The 23,294-nt window shown below is 46.1% G+C and overlaps 1 protein-coding gene across 1 annotated transcript in view; it reads right to left on the reverse strand.

The window, feature by feature from the left end:
- Window positions 1-23,003, reverse strand: part of LOC146259597 (uncharacterized) — a 34,911-nt gene extending 11,908 nt beyond the window's left edge. Inside the window, exons 1-10 of the mRNA XM_084670580.1 lie at window positions 22,910-23,003; window positions 16,124-18,635; window positions 15,852-15,969; window positions 15,038-15,575; window positions 14,132-14,599; window positions 10,567-10,755; window positions 9,883-9,963; window positions 9,511-9,623; window positions 9,278-9,336; window positions 8,479-8,568 (exon numbers count right to left, since the gene is read on the reverse strand). Of these exons, the coding sequence (XP_084526706.1) occupies window positions 8,479-8,568; window positions 9,278-9,336; window positions 9,511-9,623; window positions 9,883-9,963; window positions 10,567-10,755; window positions 14,132-14,599; window positions 15,038-15,575; window positions 15,852-15,969; window positions 16,124-18,313 (3,846 nt within the window). The 5' untranslated portion in view covers window positions 18,314-18,635; window positions 22,910-23,003. The remainder of the gene's footprint in view (window positions 1-8,478; window positions 8,569-9,277; window positions 9,337-9,510; window positions 9,624-9,882; window positions 9,964-10,566; window positions 10,756-14,131; window positions 14,600-15,037; window positions 15,576-15,851; window positions 15,970-16,123; window positions 18,636-22,909) is intronic.
- Window positions 23,004-23,294: the final 291 nt, after the last annotated feature.

Consider the following 23,294-nt stretch of genomic DNA (forward strand, 5'->3'; position numbering starts at 1 on the left):
GTTAAAAGCTGCTAGAATATCTGCTACATATGTTCACATTCTACATTTTGAGGCTGGATCCCAAATACAGTTTACTAAACTTCCCTGTTGTCAAGAAGGCCCAAATCCTAATATAGGAGGTAATTACTGCACAGTAGATTTAGTTATCAGGGTCAGACTGTAAAACCAAACACTTCATGATCCTGCCAGCCAAAATGTCCATGGGCAGTTTTCATGTATGTTAGGGGAAAGGGGTTTGAATGTCCAATAAGTAAGATGTATATAGAGACCCTGTCATAACTAGACATGGGAGAGGGGTGAGAAGGGTTGAGGAGGAGGGGGTTCGATTCACAAATGTGGCACATCAGTCAGAGTCAGTTGGATCGCCTGCCTCATACAGACCAGGATGGATGTTCGTCATCTTCACCGACTGCATGCTCTTCATCAGTGTCAAAAACAGGCAGCAAATGAGAGCCATTAGCCTTGAGTGGCTCACCACGCACGCACAACATACAACTGTAATGTCACCGAACGGTGTGACCAGCCCCTGGCCGTGAACCAAGCCCCTTCATCAACTGCATGCCATTACACTAATGACTCACATGAACACACTGCTGTACACATGTGGATGTATGGGCTAAAGCGCTCTATTCAAGTATAACAGTCCATATTACAATCATTATCATACACTACGTCTCATTAGACTATGTGCTAGCGATAGGCATGATGTCAGGGGAAGGAAATGACACAAAAGGCACAACTAAGAGCAATTAGAACCCAGCACATCTCATAAAAATACAATTGCAGACCTTAAGTCCATGCCTCACATTTCACATTAGACCGAAAAGAAGACAACAAAAAGAGAAAGGATGTAATAACCAAACCCAACCCTCACCAGGTTGGGGGGGGAGGAAAGAATTGGTGATGCGAACCTGTACCTTCTTCCTCTTGCGGGCCTGAGGGTGGTTCTGCCCGTCCTGGGCTTTGCCCAGCAGGTCAGGGAACACCAGGGGTTTGAGAGAACGTGAGCGTGGGGTTCGGGGGTAACGGAAAGGGTCCATCATGCGAAAGTCTCGACCGTAACGCACGGAGCAGAGTGAACGTGAGCGCAGGCGCCCTGCAGAGTGCAGGCTGTTGACGCCGATCATGGCTTTGGAGTGTTGCACACAGTTCCCACTGGGCAGAAAGACCCTTACTGTCCAAAATGAGTTTGGACACAGTCAGCTGATCCCAGAGAAAAAAAAAGAAAAAAAAAAAATGTTGGTCTCAAAATCCACAAAAACAAAAATTCATGCAAAGGAGATTAAATAATGTTGAGTGAAAATTTGTGAAAAAGATCCAGAATGGCACAAGCTTTTGTGTAGCTCTTTCCTGGTAGTAGATAATTTGTGAAAGGAGTCGAAGAGGCACTTGTTACAGGAAGCGTTGGCCTGGGCGGTAGCGCTAAGACGTCACTCCTGTCACTCACCCGTGGCAGTGTCAACAAGCATCAGAACCTCAGGCTTCTCCTCAGGAAGTCTTGATCAACACAACGCTGGCCTTCCCAGAGTGCCTGCACCTGAATAATTGATCCGATGGGCATCTATAATAGATTGAAAGATATGACGATTCCTTAACTGGACCTCTTCAGTTTGTCACACCTGCTGGTTAAGCTGTACTCCAATGGGAGGGTGTGGTTTACCACAGGTGGAGTGTTTAGGCGTTGTATACTAACGGGGAACGCTTTTGAAATCTGTGTTGTAACCCTCGCTGTGATTCCCAGGTTTGATAGTCCGTTGTGCCTTGTCAGGGGGGCACTGTGTGATCACTTCCCTTCAACAGCTGCTGGCAAACCAGACAATCTATATGCTAGTTTCTGTCGAGTTTACCAGGGAATGGCTTGGTTCCAACCTGGCAACTTTTTGAGGTGACCAATGGCTTCACAGTGGGGACAAGGATGTACATGCACGCAGACACACACTCAGACGCATAATGACAAGCTCACAGATGGTACGCAACACTTGCAGAGGTGTGAAAGGACAGCCAGCATGAAACAGATGGGTGCAAAGGGCGGAAATGAGGAGGTAAAAAGGCACATGCGTACACAAACTAATATATAGAGGCAAACACACGCGCACACACACAAAATACACACTCACACAATTGATGAAAGGAGAGACAATTGCCTCTCCACTTGGAAGAAGGGATTCCAAAATCACTTTCAATTGCGTCACTCTTACCGGGAGATAAACAACAGAAATGAAAGAAGGTATGGATGCCAGACAACAAAGTCTAGATAAAAACAGAATAAGTAACACTGTCAGGTGAAGGGGTTGAAAGCATTGATTCAGTCCTTTCAACAGAGAATAGGAGAAGATATCCTGTTGCTCCAACCATAAAATGGATACCAGTTTGTTAGTTAGAATAAGAGTCAGACTGATACTCCTCTTGAATTCCTCAGGTTTGTGTCCTTTTCTTCAAGTCTCCAGTCATCATTTACTCTTTATTCTTTCTACCTACGTACACTTCCGACACAGAGAACGTCAGTGTCTTCTCTCGATACCTCCCTTCACTCATTCCATTTATCCTTCTATTGTCACCCACTTAGGGGGTCGGTCGGTGTAATAAAAAAGAGCCTGTGTCGTCCTGGTGATGTCTATCACGGTTGGCCTCCCTCCGTCTTCTTCTTCTGCATTTAGTGGTTCTATCGCTCCTGCGCCTTTCCTCTTTCTCTGCTGCGAAGGAGAGCAGCCTCTATCGTAGTGAGAAAAAGACCTGATAGGGACTGTGCTCTCTCTCTCGCTCTCAATGCGTACCTCCCATCCCTTCCTCCCATCCCTCCTCCCTCTCTTCTTTACCAGCGAATCACAGCCTCCCAACTCGCTCCTCCGCGCACATACACAGGCACATGAGCACACTCCTCGATATACTTTGAATGGCAATTAGCATTCAGTGCTTGTCTTCTTCCCGCTGAGGTGAGGGGGGATACTGACGGAAAGGATCAGCAGGAGAAGGCTGTGTGTGTGTGTGTGTGTGTGTGTTTGTGTGTGTGTGTTTGTTTGTGTGTGCGGGTTCCAGAGAGATCAAGGGAGAGAGTGAAAATAAATTTCACCACAAATGGAAAGGCTAAATCCAGCACAAACGTGACAAACAAATTCATGTTTAACATTCAGGTCCAGAGCTATTAAACTATGAATAAAATATAAAAAAACCAAAATGCTGATTATGGTTATATTTGAGTTTTAACGCCTTTCAAAAAGCCATCTCAATTTTTCTCCTGAAATCAAATCCCGTATCACATATACATGGTAACACTGCATATGATTTGTATGTGTAATGATCCTTGTCCACTAAGCCCAGACAGTGACTAAAAAGAGGAGAAAACAGAGGAGAGGAAGGGCCAAATGGAGAACCTGTCACTAACCTGGGCTAGAGAGACAAATGAGAAATTGTTGAGGCTCCTGAAAATTTGTCAAATCGAATATTGACTTAAAAACCTAGCTTGAGGAAATGGCGAGCGAGATGAATCACAAAATGTAGCGCCATCGGTTTCGTAAGATTTAATGAGAGTGTCACTCACTCGTGGCACTGATAGGATCATAGCAAGAAGTACATTTAGGTCACGTAAATAACATATAGAGATTTAAATTGAGAGAAAATAACTGCACTGTGTCTGTCCTCCTGAAAGTGTCAAGTCACTGACACTGTGACTTTAACATATTCAGTATTATTTGTATTCTATGTCATTTTATTTATCATATTTTATATTATATTGTATAGCTCTGCCAGTAGTTTCTTTTATTTTGTTGTACATTTTCTAAATTTTTATTTTGTTCGTTATGTTTAAATGTTTACTGTATGCACCTGCCCACCAAAGTAAATTCCTTGTTTGTGACCACTTACTTGGCCAATAAATTCTGATTCTGATGCAATGCCTGTACCAGTGTAACATATATGCAATGAAGGTTACTGGAAAATTGAGTGAAGGGAGGAACACAGAGGTAGAGACAGGGTAATGATGCAGACATACTGTACTGTATAATGACGTACAGTAGCTGGATAATTTCACTCAGCAACTAACAACAGAGGGCCAATATTCCCAAAAGATGTATTCATACTTTTTCACATTCTCTAGGCGGGCAGTTATTATCATTCTCTAAAATCCCATGAAATGTTCATGAACCAAAACAAAGCTTTCTTCTTTTAGACTGTGACACAGCATCTGTCCCACAGCTGGTTCACAATGACAAATGAACTCCCCTATGATCTGCAATATGCATCGTCATGGTCTACGTCTCAGAACACCGTTGTGTGACACATTCCACTGTGTCCTGGAGTCAGGAGATGCTAGCTCAGTCTCACAGAAGCTGGGGAACCGATCACCCTTGACTGGAGCTGGGACCAAAACAACCTGCATTAAAATGACACCTCGCTACAGGACAACTTTTGTCCAGGCTATAAAAGCCCAAGGCTTCTCTCCCTCTCTCGCTCTGCCTCTTCCCCCAGCTCCTTTTCTCTCAATCTGTTTCACCCTCTCTCCCTTCTCCCTTTTCTGTCGCGCTGTGAGAGAGACAGCTTGGGGAGCAAGGGGAGTGCACTCAAACACTGTCTGTGCTGATCTAAGCAGCCAGTGCCCGTTCTCTCCCCCCTCCAACATGACCTGGTTCTCTCTGCACAGACGGGCAGGGCTGGGACCCAACATATAGCTATGAGCTGCCCATGCTCATAGTACCCCAGACGTAGAGATACCGAAAAAATCTTATCTTCTCAAAGTAGAAGTATTGATCGTCATCTATCTCCCTGACACAATGGTTGATTCTGAAAGAACATAATCAATAATTGTCAAATTTCCTACATACACTGTCAGGCCACTTTTGTAAGCGTTTCTCTGCGCTGTAATATGTGGGCAGGTAACCTACTTCACAGCATCATTAGCTCTCACTCCAACCCTTGCGCAATGCTGCTAGCTAGAGTGAAGAAAAAGAGTCGGAGAGAGAAAGAGAACGAAAGGAAGCGAGATGAAAAGAAAAAGAGATAATGAGAAAAAGAAGGTGTATGTGACAGAGTTGAGAGAGAAAGCTAGAGAAAAAGAGAGCGAACGAGAGAGAGAGAGAGAGAGAGAGAGAGAGAGAGAGAGAGAGAGAGAGAGAGAGAGAGAGAGAGAGAGAGAGAGAGAGAGAAAATGTCTTAAGGTCTTATGTATCTGACAATGACCAGCCAACACTGTAAAGGAAGTCATCATTGGGGGTTGCTGAAAGCCGCTTAAGCAATCCGTTGACAAAGTGTCTGCTCTTAAATTAAACTTACCGATGTAATCAGTACACCGCAAAGTAAAAAAGGCTCTAATAATTTGGAATGGGGAGTCTACAGTAATGAACCCAACCGACCGACTAAGTGATCTAGTGAGCACAGTGAGATTGTGACAATTTCTCAGTCTGCTGCATCTGAGGGCAGGTCTGGCGTGGAGAGCCAAGGAAGGATCATTCTCCCCAGTACTCCCATTTAGATGGTTTATGGTGTCATAATGACTGTCACCAAATGGACAAGTACTGAAACGAAAAAACTTCCAGACACACACTCACACAGCAATTCACATGCACACACAGGAAGGTTTATTTTACTATCAAAAGGAGGACCAACAATTTACTAAAAATCAAAATCGTGTTAGCCCTAACCCCTGTCCTCAATCCTTAATGTTCTATCCTAATTCTAACCTTTACACTAATTCTAACCCTAAATCCCATAAAAGGCCCCATAGGAGTAGCTGAATTTGTGCGGCCCAAGAAAATGTCCCCACAAGGTCTTTTTCCGGACCTCACAAGGGTAGTTAAACACCACAAACACAAAAACTTACTCTATCCCCAAAATATTATTAGGGAGAGAAATCTCAAAATGAATCAATGTTTCGAAGCCTGAACACTAGACAATGTTCATACCTCTTGCTAGGCAATATAAGTACTCAACAATCTGAATATGACTACACAGCCAGCTACACAGTACAGGAGATTGCTTCATTCTGGACCTCTATTGTAGTGTTAATGGGAAACATATCACTAGGTTTAATCTGAGAAAGCTGCCGTGGCAAGAGAACAAATGAGCAAGGGGGAGTGAGACAGGAAGGAAGCAGTGAGGGAGAGTGATAGAATGAGAGAGAGAGATAAATACAGAAGGAGAGAAAGAGAGAAAGAGAGAAAGAGAGAAAGAGAGAGAGAGAGATGTACCATGGGAATGCCAAGTCATAGTCATTATGTTCCAGGCCGCCTGGTTCCTGATTTCTGTGTTAGCTGGAGGGCTCAGTTCAGCAGTGCATACGCTCTCCTTCAGAGTAGGGGCTCAAAATATGGCACAGGGTTACAGTAAATTACCAAAAATGATCACCTTAAACAACTCTATAATGTATGCTTTTACAGTGGGCAAAAGTTTTAGTTTAGTTTAGATTTTAAAACAATTCTACGTCAATTCATGCGCAGGCTTTTAGATAGTATTTAGCTTTTAATATACAGCATAATGGAAGTACTCAACCACAAAACGATAACAATAAACTACGCCTAAATGTGCAGTATGCCTTTCATTTGACATATGTTGACTATGTGAAAATGTGATGTTCACAGTGTGGGTGGAGGAGGGAGGAGACAAAGTCATGAAGGGGGAGATGGAGGAAGAATAAATGAAGGGCTGGTCATCTTCCTTCCTCCCATCTAAAGGTTGAAGAACTGAAGTGTGTTAGCAAAGCGATGATAAGACAGTGAGTGTGATGTAGAGATAGAACAGCACACAGGTTTGCCTCCTCCTGTTATTTCATACAGCTGCAAATAAAACCCTTTGAACCTCAAGATGGAAGGGAGGGAAAGGGAGGGAGAGATGGATGAGGTGAAGAAAAGAAAGAGAGAAGGAGGCATAGGGGCGGGGGGTAATCGTGGTGGCAAAAATGTGACATTGAAAACACGTGATAGTGACAGACATGACACGGTGTGTGATATAGAGAAAGAGAGGGTGTGAATAAAGTCTGAGTATATGTGTGTAGACTGCATATGTGTTTATGGATTTGTGTGTGTGTGTGTGTGTGCATGTGTGTTTATGTGTATGTCATGGTCTATATGGACTAAACTCCTTCTGTGGGAGTCCTTTAGGCAAATGGTTGATAGGACGCTTGAGGGACGAGCTGTGGCTTGTACTGAAACTCCAGACAGCAGTGTGGAAATGTGAGAGAAGAAGATGGAGCTGTCAAGCCAGCGGTTCTGAGCAGGGCTGGACATCAGGGAATGAGAGAGGAAATGGGAGATCAGGAAAATGAGGTTTAGGAAATGAATGTTAAGGACGAACAAAACAGGAGATAGCAAGAAAGGAATGACATTCATTTTATAAAAATGGAAATTATGGAGGAGAACTAGGGAGTGGGTGGAGGTGAGCAAGCTTCTACAGCGTGACAAAGAGAAAGGTGGAGAGAAGAGTGCAAGAGAGAGCACAAAAGTGACAAGAAAAGGAGCGATGGCGAGTGGGCAGGGAGAACATTTGAAGAGTTGGAGAAAGAGAGAGAGAGGATGGCTTGAGGGTAGAGGGAAAAGGTGAGAGAGGGAGAGAGGGAGTGGGAGGAGAGCATGATTTAAAAGACTCGTCCTGGATCTATCCAGTACATTAATAAAACAGCTATCCTAGGTCAATGGGCTTATTTCTGTCATTTCTCTCTCAGTCTTATTCTCTCTTTCTCTCGTTTTCTTACTCCGCCAGCTAATACCTACAACACAGCATGGGGCTAATGCTATCCTATCTTAATAACAGGAAAGCCTTTTCACTTAAAAAATAATTTCCTTCATTTTCCAGGTGAGAAAGCGGCCCTCTGCCCCGCTTATGCATTATAGATATGCCATTACAACTTGTTGACTTACACTGCAGGGGCTTGTGTTGACGGAACATTTTTTGCTGACAAAACTAATCAGGCACATCATCATTAGCCACGTCAACGCCAAGCAGTCCAACTGATTTGGTTATTTCCTCGTGGCTTCATCTGCCTCAGGCTCCTTACCAATGGCTCCCAAAGGGCCTCTGCCTATCATACTGCCCACGACAGTGCTAAGCTAATGGTCTAATCTAATATAGTCCAACCAGAGCACAGATGCCCCAAGGGGAGATATGTCTTCTCCCAGTCTGGAGACAGCACAACAATTAGCCTCCCCTGGCCTGAGTGCAACAGGAAGTGGTGACCGAGCCGGCTCTAAGAATGCAGGCCTCAAGAGACGCCCAGGCCGCCAGCTGGCACCCGCCTCTTGCCAAGCTGCCAGAAACAAACCCACACAAACACACACCTCACGCACACACACCTCACACACACACACACACACACACACACACAAACAATAGCACAACATAGCAATTAATAAAGTTGGAAAACATACACATGGTCGCACGGCGTATATAAAAGATAATGGTGGAAAAGCATACACAACACAAATTCTGTTCTATGTAGATTTGGTTTGCATGTATGGGTTTGAGTGTGCGTGCGTACAGATTTGTACTGCATACCTTCAGCAGGTCCTTCGGAAAATCTTGTCCACAATTCAGACCCTCTAGGTTTCCAATGAACTGTGTGCAAGACATTCTTTTGCCAATGTTCTGTAAAGAATGTTGAAACCAGACCGTTGAATTCCATACTATGTAGAGTAATATATTGCAAATGTTTTGTTAAACCTTGTCTTCCTTTAAATCCAATCATTACGCTACATTTCAACCTTCAAAAATAAATATTGTCGACTTTCGGTGGCGATTTTATCAGGGGTCTCATATGAATCCCAGCTACTCAGTTTGTGGATGAGCTGAAGATTGCGTAAAAGGGATGATTATGATGATGCGCAGAGCAAGATCAGGCATCTCTCAATCTCCCCTCTCTCCTGAGATAGCAGGTTTTGTCATCCAGCCAGTGCTAGCCACTTTTAATTAATCATCTGCAACGCTGCACATCATACAAAGAAGCCACGAATGGCCTAGATTTACTCTTTAGTGAAGAAGAAAAAACGAAACTCTTTGGGGGAGTTGACTGTTTGATACAAAGGTAGGAGAGGGCTGGATCTATGATAGAGAAGGGTGAACCATAATCAGTTGGCAGTCCCTTGTCAACGTTTGATCAGTTGGGGGGGGGGGTTATTTTCCTTAAAGCTGACACCACACTCAATCAGAGGGGCCTTGAGGGGAATGTAACTCTTAAAAGTGTCCATTATCCTTCCTCAGCACAAAGTAGTCCCCTAGGATTCTCCCTTCCCAAAACACATGCAAGCACACACACACACACACACACACACACACACACGCCTTGCTCTGTACTTACATGACCATGCAGGTCTGTGTTTAGTAGCATCAGGGCACAGGTAAGGGTGTGAACGGCATCTGGAAGAGAAACAGAAATATTTGTCAACAGATAGGCCAACTGGAACAGCTCGTCTTCACTTTCACACACACTTATATATAATTCACGGAGTACAGCAAAGACAAAGGCAGATTTTATCTAGAACTAGCTGGCACAGGTCTGAGACAGGGACTTATGGTCAGTTGTGTTCTCACCTTCAGAAGGTATGACCTGGGGGTTGCAGCTCAGGTACCTCCTGGAGAAGTGAGAGAGGACCCGCTCCCTCTCCTGAGTCTCCCCCATCAAGGCAAACTGCTTCAGGAAGGATCTAGAACACAAACAAAGGCATACCGTGCAGTGGTTGAGACTCAGGAAGATCCCTGTTGAAGTCTGACGAGGATTAGGGACAGGGGGAGGCTGTCCTTTGACCTCAGAGATACAGTACCTTAGCTAACCACCAGGGAGCAGTGTTACTCAAGGGCTGCCTCATGTATAACTGAACTTCCAGTATTTTATGATAATTTCTGTGGAAGGAGCTCTTTTTTGATAAGGCGGGACAGAGTGGTTGGATTGTCATGATGACTCACCTTAAAGCCTGGTCCACAGTTAGTCCTGTAAAGTCAAAGAAGCTTAGGTACTCTTCTGCCACCATACAACTGAAGTCATTACTGGAGAGAGATATAGTGTGAGAGAGACACAGAGAGAGAGACAGAGAGAGAGAGAGAGACAGAGAGAGACAGAGAGAGAGAGAGAGAGAGAGAGAGAGAGAGAGAGAGAGAGAGAGAGAGAGAGAGAGAGAGAGAGAGAGAATACATTGATTGAGGAAAAAAAGAGAAAGCCAGAGAAAGCACAACATGTCAATCAGACATTGGCTTTCTCACACATGCATCCATTCAGACTGTCAGTCAGTGTGAACCAGCACATTCAGTTTGAGTTGCAGACTGTGGGCCAAAACTGTTATTCCCAGGGTGCATCTGTCAGAAAGCAGGAAGTCCTTTAATCCCACATTCTTTTTTGTTAGTGCCAACCAACAACTGACACCCTGATCCAACAGTATCTCTGTAGGCAGCAAAGAAAAACTGAACAGAAATTAAGTAAAGAGACATGTGGAAAAAGAAAATCACTGAGATGGGGAAAGTCCACACACAGCTGGTAATAATAAGAGATAGAGAGAGTAATAATGTGATGTGGATAGCAACCAACTCATGTTAATTTCATATAAATGTTATTAATAATGTTTTGTGTCATAAAACATTTGTGGAGTTACTCACTTCTTGCTGAGGTGACGAGCTACATCAGATTTCTTGAAGCCATCCAGGTTGAAGAGCCGTTTGGCGAGGCGTTTGGCAGCTGCCAGATCCGCACGGGTCCCGTTGGTGAGGGCTTCACTGCTCCCCAGACCCAGCCTCTCACTCAGGTCCTGGTCCAGCTCTGAGTCGGTGGCCAGACGGGCCTTCTCTCTGGAGAGAGGAAGAGAGAACACGCAGGAACAGCAACATTACTTGGAGTGCTGATTCCAGTCAATGTTTGCTGTGAAATGATCATATTTTACCAACAAGATACTATGGTTCAATACCATGATGAATATTTTGCTGTTTTTTTCTACTCCATCCCCAATAAAGAACCAAAGGATTCAGAACTCAACAAATCTATAATATATGCTATGATAATGTATGATGTACGTAAATTACATCATACTGGAACATACTGAAACTTTAGCTTCAAACTAGAAATAGTTTAAATATCATAGACTAAATGTGTTCTCCATAAGATCTCATATCAGCAAACTATGGTCTTCTCCAGCAAAGGTGATCAATACAAAGTGTTGGGGACAATATTTCAAATATGAAGCTAGACAAAAGAATATATTGAATACAGAACACAAGGTGTGTGAGGATAGATTGCCTCACAAGTTCTCTTGGAATCTCATAAACAGCAGGAAATAAGGTTAGCACCAGAGAGGCATTGAAACTTCCTAATCAGTGACTCATGCAAACCTCAACAGTGCAAACACAGGTTGCCTACTTTAGCGCCCTGCTATGACAACAGCTGCAACAGACAGTTGTATTTTAAACCGTTTTGAGATGGGAGAGAAATCACATACATCCATACTGTAGTTCTGCCGCCCCTACCTCTGATGTCAGAAGGAGAGGGAGGGAAAGAGGAATTGAAGGTAGGAGAAAAAAAGAAGGAAGGAGGGATACAAATGAGGGATATGAACTCACCTCCTCTGGGAACGCTGAGAGGGCATGTACCTCTCTTCTCCAGCAGCGCCATGACAACAGAAGACGGAGCCAGCCTTGCCGGCTGTACCTGTCCCTCCCCTGCCAGAGCGCCTCTGTAGACTGTTCAGCCTACCAACCCTTCCTGTCCTCAAGCTCCTGTCTGAACGCATCACCAAGCCTGCCTGCATCCACTAAACCCTCAGGCAGTCAGATACAAAAGTGCAACATCACTTATTTCCTGTCTTCATGAAGCCCAGTCTGTGTACCTGCAACACCCAGAGGTGAGAAAGGTACAAAAATACTTTCCCCCTTCTCGTTTATCTTCTCTTTTCTGTTCTTTTGTCTTTGACAAAAGTTTCTGCAGCAAAACTGCAGTTTGTACAGCAGTTTCTCTCCCTCTCCCTCTCTCTCTATCTTTTAGATTTTGTTTGTCCCTCTCTTTCACCCCTCCCTCCCTCCCTCCCTCCCTCCCTCCCTCCCTCCCTCCCTCCCTCCCTCCCTCCCTCCCTCCCTCCCTCCCTCCCTCCCTCCCTCCCTCCCTCCCTCCCTCCCTCCCTCCCTCCCTCCCTCCCTCCCTCCCTCCCTCCCCCTCTCCCTCCTCTCCCTCTCTCACTGTGTACACTTTACCAACGTCCCTTGCCGACCTTGGGTTGCAAGCATAGTATGAAACTACTTTCTGCAACAAACCCTCAGTACTTCTCTTTCTCTTGACCTCTCTCGTTTTAGCTGCAATTACTCACACTCAGAGCAGTTTTCCTTTAGGTGCTGTATACATGCTGTCTACATTGTCTTCAAAGTAAGATATTAGCACACGCGCGATAACAAAAAGACAAGGTGACAGGGAAAACTCTAAACCTCTAGGTAAGCGGTTTTCTCCCTAATAATGACTGTTGTGGGAGAGAAATAGAGAGGCTTTGAAAACAGCCATTTTGGTGTCTGTTCTGAAATCCAACTTACCAGGGCCAACTCTCCAGCCACAACAACACATTAGTTTAGTATAATTGAAAGGCAACTACAATGCTGTTCAGAGGCCATGAGGGAATTTCTAGTGTCAGAATTCGGTTCAATGGTCCGTCACAAAATAATGTCCTCCTTTCTGTCTTCATTAGGAGGTTCTACACAATAGTTCTCTGTGTAACAGCACACATGATCTAACATCTCAAAAGAGTGATGTGAAGAATGGGGGTGGGGGGGATTCCAACTTTTATCAAAGAACGGAGAAGCTTTATCAAATATTTGTCCTGTTGTCTTGTTCATGAATTCCTTTCACTCTTAGCTGGGCTGGACAGGGAACTAACACTTGCCAGCACAATGTCAACATGAATCTGACATCTACAGAATGGCTTGCTTCATTCAAGCTTGTGTCGAGTGCTAGAGGGAGTAACATCTTTTGGTTCGTGGCTACAGTTTTTTTTCTTGTTTTTGAATGTATTTTAGAAAAGTTAGTTTGGATTTTAGAGTGGATTACGTTTCCTTTTTGTGTGTCAATGGGCATACAAAGCTTTTCTGACCAGCATCGCACAATTCAGTTATTGTTCCGCTGGTGGCCACTTAACAGCCTATCGCAACAGTGATGATGTTATTATTATATAACTGCAATCATGTCATTTGATTGTCAATTAGTGGCTAACTGACTGACTGTTTTAAATACATGCACACACCCATTGTACAAATGGTGGCCAATTAATTTGAGCTTTGTGATACATTCTTTTTTTCCAAGACAGGACGATGATGATGAAGACAAGCGTATTACAATGTAAATGTCAGATGAGCTTATTTCCTCACCATGCAGGCTGATGTGTGTAATTCCACACTAGGCTACGTACCAGGCGCAGACTACAAAGAAGATGAGTCGGACTGCGTTCATATGTACACTTAGGCCGGACATCCTACAACAGCAGCACACCTAATAAATAAGCCTGTATTACAAAGAATATCCCAACCTCATAAATGATAGTAAATAGGTTGGCAACATCACTAGCAGTCCAATCACTAGGCCGCCATCTGTACTGTATTAATTACACTTGTCTCTATGAAGGATGGGAGGGCTATTGTGTTGGCAAGTACAGTGAGGGCCTCTATCGCCATCTAGTGGCACGTACCTCAAGGTGACAGTGCAGTCACAGTGCCACTGCAGTGCTGCCACACATAATGATCTCTCTATCTCCAAACAATTCAAGACATCCCTCGAGGATCAGGGTCTAAATATGGAATCTAACAAGCCTTGGACTATTGATACACACATAAATGGATGTGTAGATAAATAAACTTGGCGATGGTGCATCCCTCAATATGGGCCTTGATCAAGAGAGTATCTAAAGGTGTGTATATCAGAACAACTAATAGTGAAGGTGAAAGCTGTTCAGCCATCTGCCTTAATCACCTGCTCTAGTCATCAAACACACAGACAAACACACATGCACACACTCACACAAACCTACACTCTGCATGCCGTCATGGAAACCACACACAAGTCTCCCAATGACCTTCACTAACTATTCTGCTCAGCAGTGAGAGACCTCACAGCATAAAGAGACTTTGCCTATGAGAGCAACTACATAATACGCCCAACAGTCCATTTTTCAGTTCTGGCCCGTTCAAGCCCACTGACCTGGGAAAGGTGAAGGAGGGGATGCTGTGCCAGCTGTGTCCCAGGTGTGCTCCTTCCCTGCCTCCTCGATGGGGCGTGTCGTCCGATCCGCTGCTCAGCCTCTCGCTGGAGGGAGCGCGGGTGGCGTCCGAGTCTCCCGTCACCGTCAGGATGGAGTCAGACAGGCTGGGCCTCTCGCAGCGGGCCAGGGGGGCGAAGCTGAGCTGGACAATCTGCCTGGCGCTCTGGCAGATCTGACCCTGGATCTGTGGGGTAAGCGTGGGGAGGTCGAAGGTCAGGACGGTCTGAGTGCTGGAGGTCAGTAGCTCCTCGCAGTCCAGGCTGTTGTAGGACGTCCCTTTGGCGCGGTGGGACTCCATGATGCTCTCAAAATGGCGGCTGAAGGAGTCTTCAGAGGTACGGCGAGGTCCTGTCACCAGGATGGGGGACTTCAAGGCAGGGTGGGTGTCAAAGACATCCTCCAAGGGTCTGGGAAGACAGGGAAAGAAAGTAAGAGTTACTATGTTAGAAGTACCAACATATTTTAAAGTCTGTTGTATCAGGTTTCTCCTAGATATTTTTGTTGTTGCTGTTTTTTTCTAGATTGAACTCTATACCCAATAGATATGACCTAGTTGTAATCACAAAGCTGTTAACAAATTGTTTGTGATTTTTTCCCCCTGACAAAACATGACGATACAAGTGTTACACATTGATTTATGTCTTTGTTGAAGGCTGCTTTGTTCCATGCAGAGGGACAGTGTTGATGACAATTGACAAAGGTTCATGTCAGATTAGATCCCAACATTTCCAATTGATTTTGAATAGACCTGTTGGTAGCGATAGACCTCTGACTCCCTCGACTGTGTTTTGTGTACGATTGGTGGTGTGTAGATTGTGTGTGTGTGTGTGTGTGTGTAGTCTCACCTCCTCAGTAGCTGGCTAAACACCTCCTGCTCCACCAGTCCAGCATACATCCTCTTCCTAGAGTCCCCCTGCATCCTCACACTGGCCCAGCTCACCACCTCCTCGCCCTCCTCCTCGTCTTCCTCATCTTCCTCCTCCTCCTCTTCAGGCCTCTCTTCTTCCTCTCCCTCCGTCCTCTCATAGAAGATGCCACCGAGGGGGCTGCTGTCCGTGCCCGAGGTCCCCACAACACTACGGTTACTCCCAAACGCAGAGTCGGCATCCTCCTGCTCGGCCAACAGCACCTCATCGATGTCCGTCTCGCGGTAGCAGCGAAGGGGAACGGCGTCCAGGTCGGTCTCCGAGTACTTGAGGGTCCTCCGGATGATGCCCGTCTTTGGCGACGCGTCTCCTGCCGCCGGGGGAGGAGTCACCAGTTCCACCTCCACGTGCTGCACATGGTGATTGGCTGAGATGAGGGGGAGGGAGGAGGGAGGAGTCGGGGTGGGAGATTCACTGGAGTTGCCACTGGGAGGAGCTGTAGAGGCTTCCAGGGTATCTGCAGTGGCGGAAACACATACTGTTGACATACTAAGTACTGTCAATTCAGATGCTTTGTAACTATATGATTGTTAAATGAATTGCTCATATTTACTTTCATAGTATGTTCCATCATTGGTCAGTTGTATTTTCAGATCACATTTTAAACAAGCTGTTGTAGGATGTAACCGAATGACTGAATGCATTGTAGGAATAGCTGGGCTACAGTATGGTGTATGTGTTGATTTACACTATGATTAAGGAGTGATGAGTGGAGCCTGTTAAGAGTTCTCACTTTTCTCTCCCCTGCTGGCCCTCTCTTCAGACGGGGTGCCAAATAAGAACTCCCACTTTGCTCGGGCGATTTTCTGCGAGTGGAGCGAGGGCCCGGGCACTGCTGAGCCACTGTCTGTCTTCTCAGACACAAACACAGGTGAATAATGATCATCATTTGAATGTTATATTCATATTTATGAATAGTTCTGAACTAGCATGTTTGTCTCCCCCCCCCCCCCCCGCCCCCCCGCCCCCCCGCCCCCCCACACACGTTCTCGGTCCACTGTTCACCTGTATTCCTGAGGTGGCTGCTCCGGTTTCATTGCTCTGGTGGCTGGACTGGCTGGACTCTGGAGACACACAGTCCCTGTCCCCCAGGCTTCCTGTCACCCCGCTGGAGCTACGGGAGGAGGAGCCCATGGCCCCGTTCTGGTCCCCCTCTGGTGACTCCTCCACCCTCAGTAGGCCTGGCTGCTGCCCCACCCCATAGCCCTCCACTACATCTCCATCACAGCCCTCATCCTCCTCAGGAGAGTCCAGCACCACAGGGCCGAGGAGCAGGACCTCCCTTCTTCTCTGCTCCGCCCGTTTCCGAGCCATGGGGCTCAGGGCTTGCTGATCCTGCACGGGGCCAGGGCTGGGACTGGGGCTGGGGTTAGGGCTGGTCTCTGCCTCCAGGTGGCCCCACTCCTGCCTGGAGGTCCAGCTGACTGGAGCCTCCTCGACGCTCTGGCCTATGAAGAGCCTGCGGGCCAGTTCTGCACAGTCACCCCTGTCATAGCAGTCGGGGTCACCCTTGCTGTTGGCCCGGGGGGCCCAGCAGTCTCCAGTGTACTGTGGAGGCTGGCGGCGGTGGAGGGTGGGGCTGTCTGTGAGCCTAAGCTCTGCCCTTAGTAGCCTGGGGTCTCTCATTGGGGAGCTGATCTCAGTAGGAGGGTGAGAGGGGCGTAAGAAGCGCGAGGGGAGGGCAGGGGACCCAGGCCCGGCCGTCTCTGGCAGGATAGGGTTTTGATGCAGGGCCGGCCCCTCCTGTTGAGGTGCCTCGCGATTGGTTGGTGAACTCATGTTATGTGACAGTGATAGGGACTTTGCAGGCTGGTGAGAATCACTGTTTTCAGATGCTTGCGTGTGTTGGCTGTTTAAAGGGATGTTCATCTTAACTGTCTGCTGCTGTCTTTGTGCGTTTGTGGAAGAACTGTCCTGGATTCCAGAAATATTTCCAGAGTTCGAGCTCTCCAGTTCACTTAAAGCATTGTGCAATGAGGATCTCCTTACCTCAGATAAAATGGATGACACTTTGGTAGCCTCTTCTGCAAGCCTACGGGCTACCTCAGGGCTATGAGCTGGGGAGGACAGTTTACTGCCACTTAGCTGATTCATTCCTTCCATAAGAGTATTGCCGAGTTGATGTATTGCACCTTGTGGTGGAGTATTACTGCTACATGGTTTGTGCACATGTCTCTTAGTGGCAGGACTCCCTACTACTCCTCTGTCCTGACATAGCCAGTGAAGGGGGCTCTGGGGTCCAACACAGGGCCTGGGCCTAGATTTAGGAGATCTGCTCAGAGCAGACTGCCTGGCGTGGGAGGAAAGCTGATCAGAGGCTGGGCTCCTGGGTAGGCCACAATTGGCCCTGTTCCTCTCTGTATCCGCATGATGATTTGGGAACTTACAGGTGTTGCTCTTGCGTTGGACAGGTGAACCACCCCAGGACTGACAGCGAGTCTGCTGGTCCTGGCAGGATGGAAGCCCGTGGGCAATCTTGCTCCTCAGCAGGGGCGAACCAAACTCCATCAGGGCCCTCTGGGTGGCTGCCCTGCCGATGGGATCCAGCGAGGGGCGGCGGAAGCTGGGGGACCCCTGCTGCCGGAAGGCCAGCTTAGGACTAGAATTGCACGAGGAGTCAGCGCTCCCAAACCACACAGGATCACTGAACCTCTTACGCAGGTGGGAGGGGGTGGATCGCTCCTCTCTAGACCCCCTCTGGCATATTGCGCTCCGAGGGCTTTCCACTTTCCTCACGTTGGCCTTCTCGATGTAGCTGAAGGTGACCACAGAACGCTTCCCATCGTTAACTACTTCCTCACCCAACGTCTGGCCATTGGTAGGTGCGTGAAGGGCAGCGACCTTTCCGGAAGATGCTGGCGAATCGGTGACAGGGTTGCCCTCACACGTGGAACTCTGCCGCTTAGGGATGCTGGGAGATGGAGTGACGTTGCCTTGGCGGAGCTGAAAGCTCACTGTGTGTCTGGAGGGAGACTGGGCGTGAGTGGAGTCCCGGGCCAGACGCTGAGGAGTGTTGGTGGGAGACTGGCAGGTGGTCTGGCAGGAGAGCTGAGACAGAATCTTGGCAGCTCCGTCCTTCACTGGTGCTGGGGCTGACTCACTCCCAGTGCCCTCTCCGGAGTCCACCTTCCCATCATGCTCTGGGGCCGACCTTACCTCCACATACAGATGAAGGACTTTTCCAGATTGGGACATGACCTCACCTCAGCACATCACAGGGACAGAGCGAGAGAGAGAGTTATAAAGAAGAGAGAAAAGACTGGACGGATCAAAAGAAAAGGGCGAAAGAAAGCGAGGGAGAAAGAGATTTACACCATTTACTTTTTCTTTGTTTGGCCGCTTGCTTGGTTGTTTGTTGCTTGATTCGTGCTGCTGGTATCACTGTCAGTGTATTTTTGTGGTGTCAGTATTTTCTACCTTACTAGCCAGGCTGGCTGGAGAGTGTGGATGCACAGCGTCTGTGTAAGCAGAGGACAAACAGGCACATGGGGTGTTCACAACAGCTGCCTATTCATACCTGTGGGAGAGAAGAAGGAGAAAGTTATTTATGTAATACACAATAATACAGGTATTATTTCCAGTGTGAATTTCACAAGCAATAAGGACTTGTATGGTTAAGGAATTAGTGAGAGGGCAACACGGAGGTAGACGCAGTAGTACAACAGGTAGTAAATATCTTTGTCTCAGATGACCTAGAAAGGTAATCTGATCCCACCCATAATCCTTGCAGCTTGTCGCTATGAGCATTCTGCAAATGTTTTCTGTAATGTACTGCTCTGAACACACACACACACACACACACACATGTACACACAAGCACATTAACACTCACAAACTGCAAACAAAGCAGAACCCCAATATAAACATATTTCGACAGTACAGACATATTATTACCTACATCTTCAAACAAGCACAATACAATGTCTTCGTGAATGCCTTCACCACCCTAGCTAGAAGATTCTTTACGTTTCGCCATTCCAGACATTGAAGCAGTGAGGTAATATTCTTAATCAAAGGAAGTAGAAGCTGCTTTCTCTGATGACTAAATGCCACACTGAGTCAACCCACCGCAGCGCACAGCTTCTGTGCACAGCCCATCAGGCGAGCACTCTATCCTTTTGAATGGAAGCGAAGAGGCGCAGATCCTGATCAGCTAATGGTAATGAAGACGACCATCTGTAATGTCTATACTTAATGTGGGCCATAGGGTCACCAACACAACGTTTCAACAAGAACATTCAGCAATACGATGCATTATTTCCAAAGTTTTAGAATCAACATATGATGTAACCTCTATAATTAATTACCTGTGACTAAGTATTAAATATAGACACTTTTACTCATGGGATATGTTTAATGAGGCGTATGGATTTAATTACAATAAGAGGGATATTTCAAACAGCCCAGTAAAGGTGTGAAGCAGGAAGTTACCCCTCATTTCCTCTTCTGTTTCTTTATACTTGCAGACATACTGATTGGTGCTGTTCACTTTGGTGCTTGCGAACAGCACCAAAGGATCTTAGACACTCGTGCTTTGAGTTGTTTAAACACTGAATGCAACCAATCACAGCAAAGCACAGGACCCATCTGACAAAGGGTGCCATAGAGTCAGGTTTTTTATGATGGTTTGATATTATTTGAAGGGAACCAGATTGACATTGATGCAGACAGGAAGGAAACCAAGGATTCTGTGAAATTGTTCTCCAGACTTAATGTCATACAATCATTGAAACATTCAAATTATGTATTTAGTTCATAGGTTCTATCCCCTTGGGCCTAATTATGGGAAAGATTGCCTTCTTGGACTAGTGGCATGAATGTGACCACTCCTGTCATAGATGATTTAAGATAGCCACTGTCTGATTAGTGAAGCTATCTGTCGTGTTTGCAGCTCCCCAGAGCACAAGCTAAAAGCCTCCAGCCTCCCGTGTTGATCCTGGAAAGAGCTGATGAGCCTGAACTGCATTCAAGCACTGTTATCCATCCCTATATCATCTGAGACGGGCGGAAGAGAGGGAAGAAAGAAGAAGAGATGGAGAAAGAGAGCACAGGAAATATGTGTGAGGGAGAGGGTTGCGAGCCTCCAGGGTGATCAGAGGAGATTTACAGGAAGGCTTGCCGTAGGGAACAGTAACAGGATTACTGTACGCTTACGTTGACAACACAACTCAGACAGCGAGTTGGGCTCTGACTGTCGTCCTCCCGCTCTCCTGCTAGTGTACGTGCTGCAGTCCCTCCCTCGGACGCCCGTCCCCTGAGCGTTGGCCAACTTGGCACCCGCATTCGCTCTCCAGTAACACGCGCTCAGCTGGGGCGGGAGGAGCCAGGAGGCACAACAGAAGCGGGTCATTACCGCTTCCCCCCCCAGGGCCATGTTGCTACTGACTTCAGTGCTGTAAATATGCTTGCATGTTTGAACTTTTCAAATGTATTTAAGAGAAAAATGAATACAATTTTTTTTTTTTTATGAGACTTTTAAACCATGGGGAAATTCTAAAAGTCAGGAAGCAAACTCTATTTGAGGTATACGGAAGTGATAAAATAAGTGTGGTTTGTCTTTTGGTCTTGGGATGGATTTCCTCTCCATTTTGGTTCTCCATGACAACAGAGCAAGCCTTTTCAAGCATGCTAAAGTAAGCCTCGACGAAGAGGGAAAGGGGTTGAGGACCAGGACACCAGGTGGATGTGACACCCATCCAGTCAATCAGCCCACAAGGCCTCAGGATGTGTGTTTATGAGTCAAATCACACAGATAATTAAGCCTAAGCCCATGCAGAACGACACTAATATTAGTTCCTGGAATAAGATGGTGGGCATGCTAATATTAGCTCCCGGCTGGGTTGCTGGTCTTAGCCAGCTATGATTTCAGCAGCATGGCAAGTGTTACATGTGCAGTGCCAGTTAAAATCCAGTGGACAGCCAGTATTGCAGGAGAGAAAGTGGCCGACAGTGTGTTCCTTGCACATATTTTAGGCTGCATGTTATTTCCAGTTTCTTTTTGTTAAATAATAATGGATTCATTCAGAATTAAAAGAAGATTCATAATGTTCCATAGTATTTATTACAGGCACATTCTGAGGAAGCTAATACTTAGCCAGAGCTCGCTGTCAAACCCAAAGTACCCTGTCAAATCAATGAACATCTAAATATTCTTTAAATTATAATTATGGAAGATATTCCTAAAAAGGACAACATTGCATGACAGCCAAGCAAAACTAGCCTTCACATTAATACGTATGACTTTGTGGGGAGTAGATACAAGGACATCTTACACCGCATACATTCAACAGTCTTTGAAGACATCACCAGACAAAGACTTTGGGCCTCTGACTCATGCAGTACAACCACACAAAGATGAGTATGTGTGTGTGTGTGTGCTTGTGAGTATGTGTGTGTCTTCTAAGAGAGAAACAGCAAGGAGGAGGGGTTGCTTTCCATCAGAACTTTCATCCAAAACGATTTGAAAAAGTGTTTATGACCTTGTGGTAACTAAGGAAGGACCCAGCACTCAGAATGACACTGTTTAAGCCCCCATTCCAGAACTGCAGTATTATGGGTAAAAAAAACATCCCCCCCAATGATCCCCAATTAATACAAAGGTATTTGATGATTAGTCCTACCATGTTAAATTTATAACTACAGAGGTTGTACTAGATACTTCTCCCATTGATTCTTACGTAAGCACCACTATTGACAGGGAGATCAGATTTCAAAGCTGTGGCAAACTCTCAGTAGTGAAGGTGAGTAATTGGCGACCTTCCTTTGAGTTAAAGACGTTGACTAGCATCTACTTCACTAGATCTTTCATCATGTTCTGTTGTTTGTTCTTTCTGTCTGTCCGTGTACCACTCCAGAGTGTGATAAAAAACACCCGGGTCTCTGGAGGGTTGAGTAGGCCAGGCGGGAGACCCAGGTCTTCCAGGACCTAAGTCTACATAACAAAACACAACCAAACCGCAATTCTTTGTCAAAAAGGGGAAATATGACAGTTATTATCAGTAGGTCAGGAGGACAGCTGTTTCCTGGGGAGAGATTTTCTTAGGGCCTGATATCTCAACCCTGCTAAGTATGACCGATCTGTGGAGGCTGTCTGTGTTTCACAGATGAAAGGACACCAGCTACTGGATCTGATATATAGTAACTATGGTTATCTGGACTCCACCCGATGCAAAACACACTGAGACACCTTAGATAAGTCACGTACATGGTCAGTAAACAAACTCTTCGTAGAAAGACAAAGAGAAAACTTCCAGGCATGTCTCATTGCAATATTGTATTGGAGCAGTGGTAGGACAGAACTTACACACAGTCAATAATACCGGATGTGCTTTTCTCACTGGTAAAATGCACATTAGACACTGAAGACTTGACAAACAGCTCCGTCAAGTCTCCTGCCAAGTTACAACGTGTGGAACAGGTCGTGGAATAAACAGCATTGTCAGTCACATAGGGAATTACTGAAAATGTGTGGCAGTGCATGCTTTGACATGTCATCGTATACAGATCAGTGATGCAAACCAAGCACACAGCTTTACGCCCTTACAAACTGACACACACACATCCATGCGAGTTTACACACACAAACACACTTTAGTAGTAGAAAAATGACATGGAGATCTTTATCTATCTTTCTGTCACCTTAGCAAGGCTTCATCCTCATCGACCGCACAGAAGCCAACAGAAGGTGGAGAGAGGCAGCAGCTGAAGCCACACACAGAGACAAACCTGAGTCCTTTCTCATCCTCTCCTCCTCGCTATCTCGTCTCTTCCCCTCCGTTATCTCACACTCACCTCTCCTCTGATATCAGCTGGCTCGTCCATATTGCATGTCTGCCTCCCACATGACATAGCCTGTCTCTTCTTCTCCCTTCCTCCTTCCTTCCTCACCCATGCAGCAGCAAGAGTGTGGAGCTACTACTGGCTGCCTCCCCTGCCGGCAACGCTGCACCAAGCTCCGCCCCCTGAACGCATCCCCAACCAATCAGTACAGCAGGACTGCCTGGCCCTCCTACTCTGTGTGAAATGTGGTGTCGTGTGGGGTAGAAGTTTGAAGCTGGGTTTGTAGGTACAGAGGGTACAGAAGGGAAAAAACTGAGTTTTGACTCTGTTGTTTGAACATACCATAACACTATGTGTTGCTTTTGATGGAGAAAACTTTATATTCGTGTATATATTT

This window comes from Hypomesus nipponensis, chromosome 13 (assembly GCF_054491055.1).
Source record: "Hypomesus nipponensis isolate SF chromosome 13, ASM5449105v1, whole genome shotgun sequence".
NCBI lineage: Eukaryota > Metazoa > Chordata > Actinopteri > Osmeriformes > Osmeridae > Hypomesus > Hypomesus nipponensis.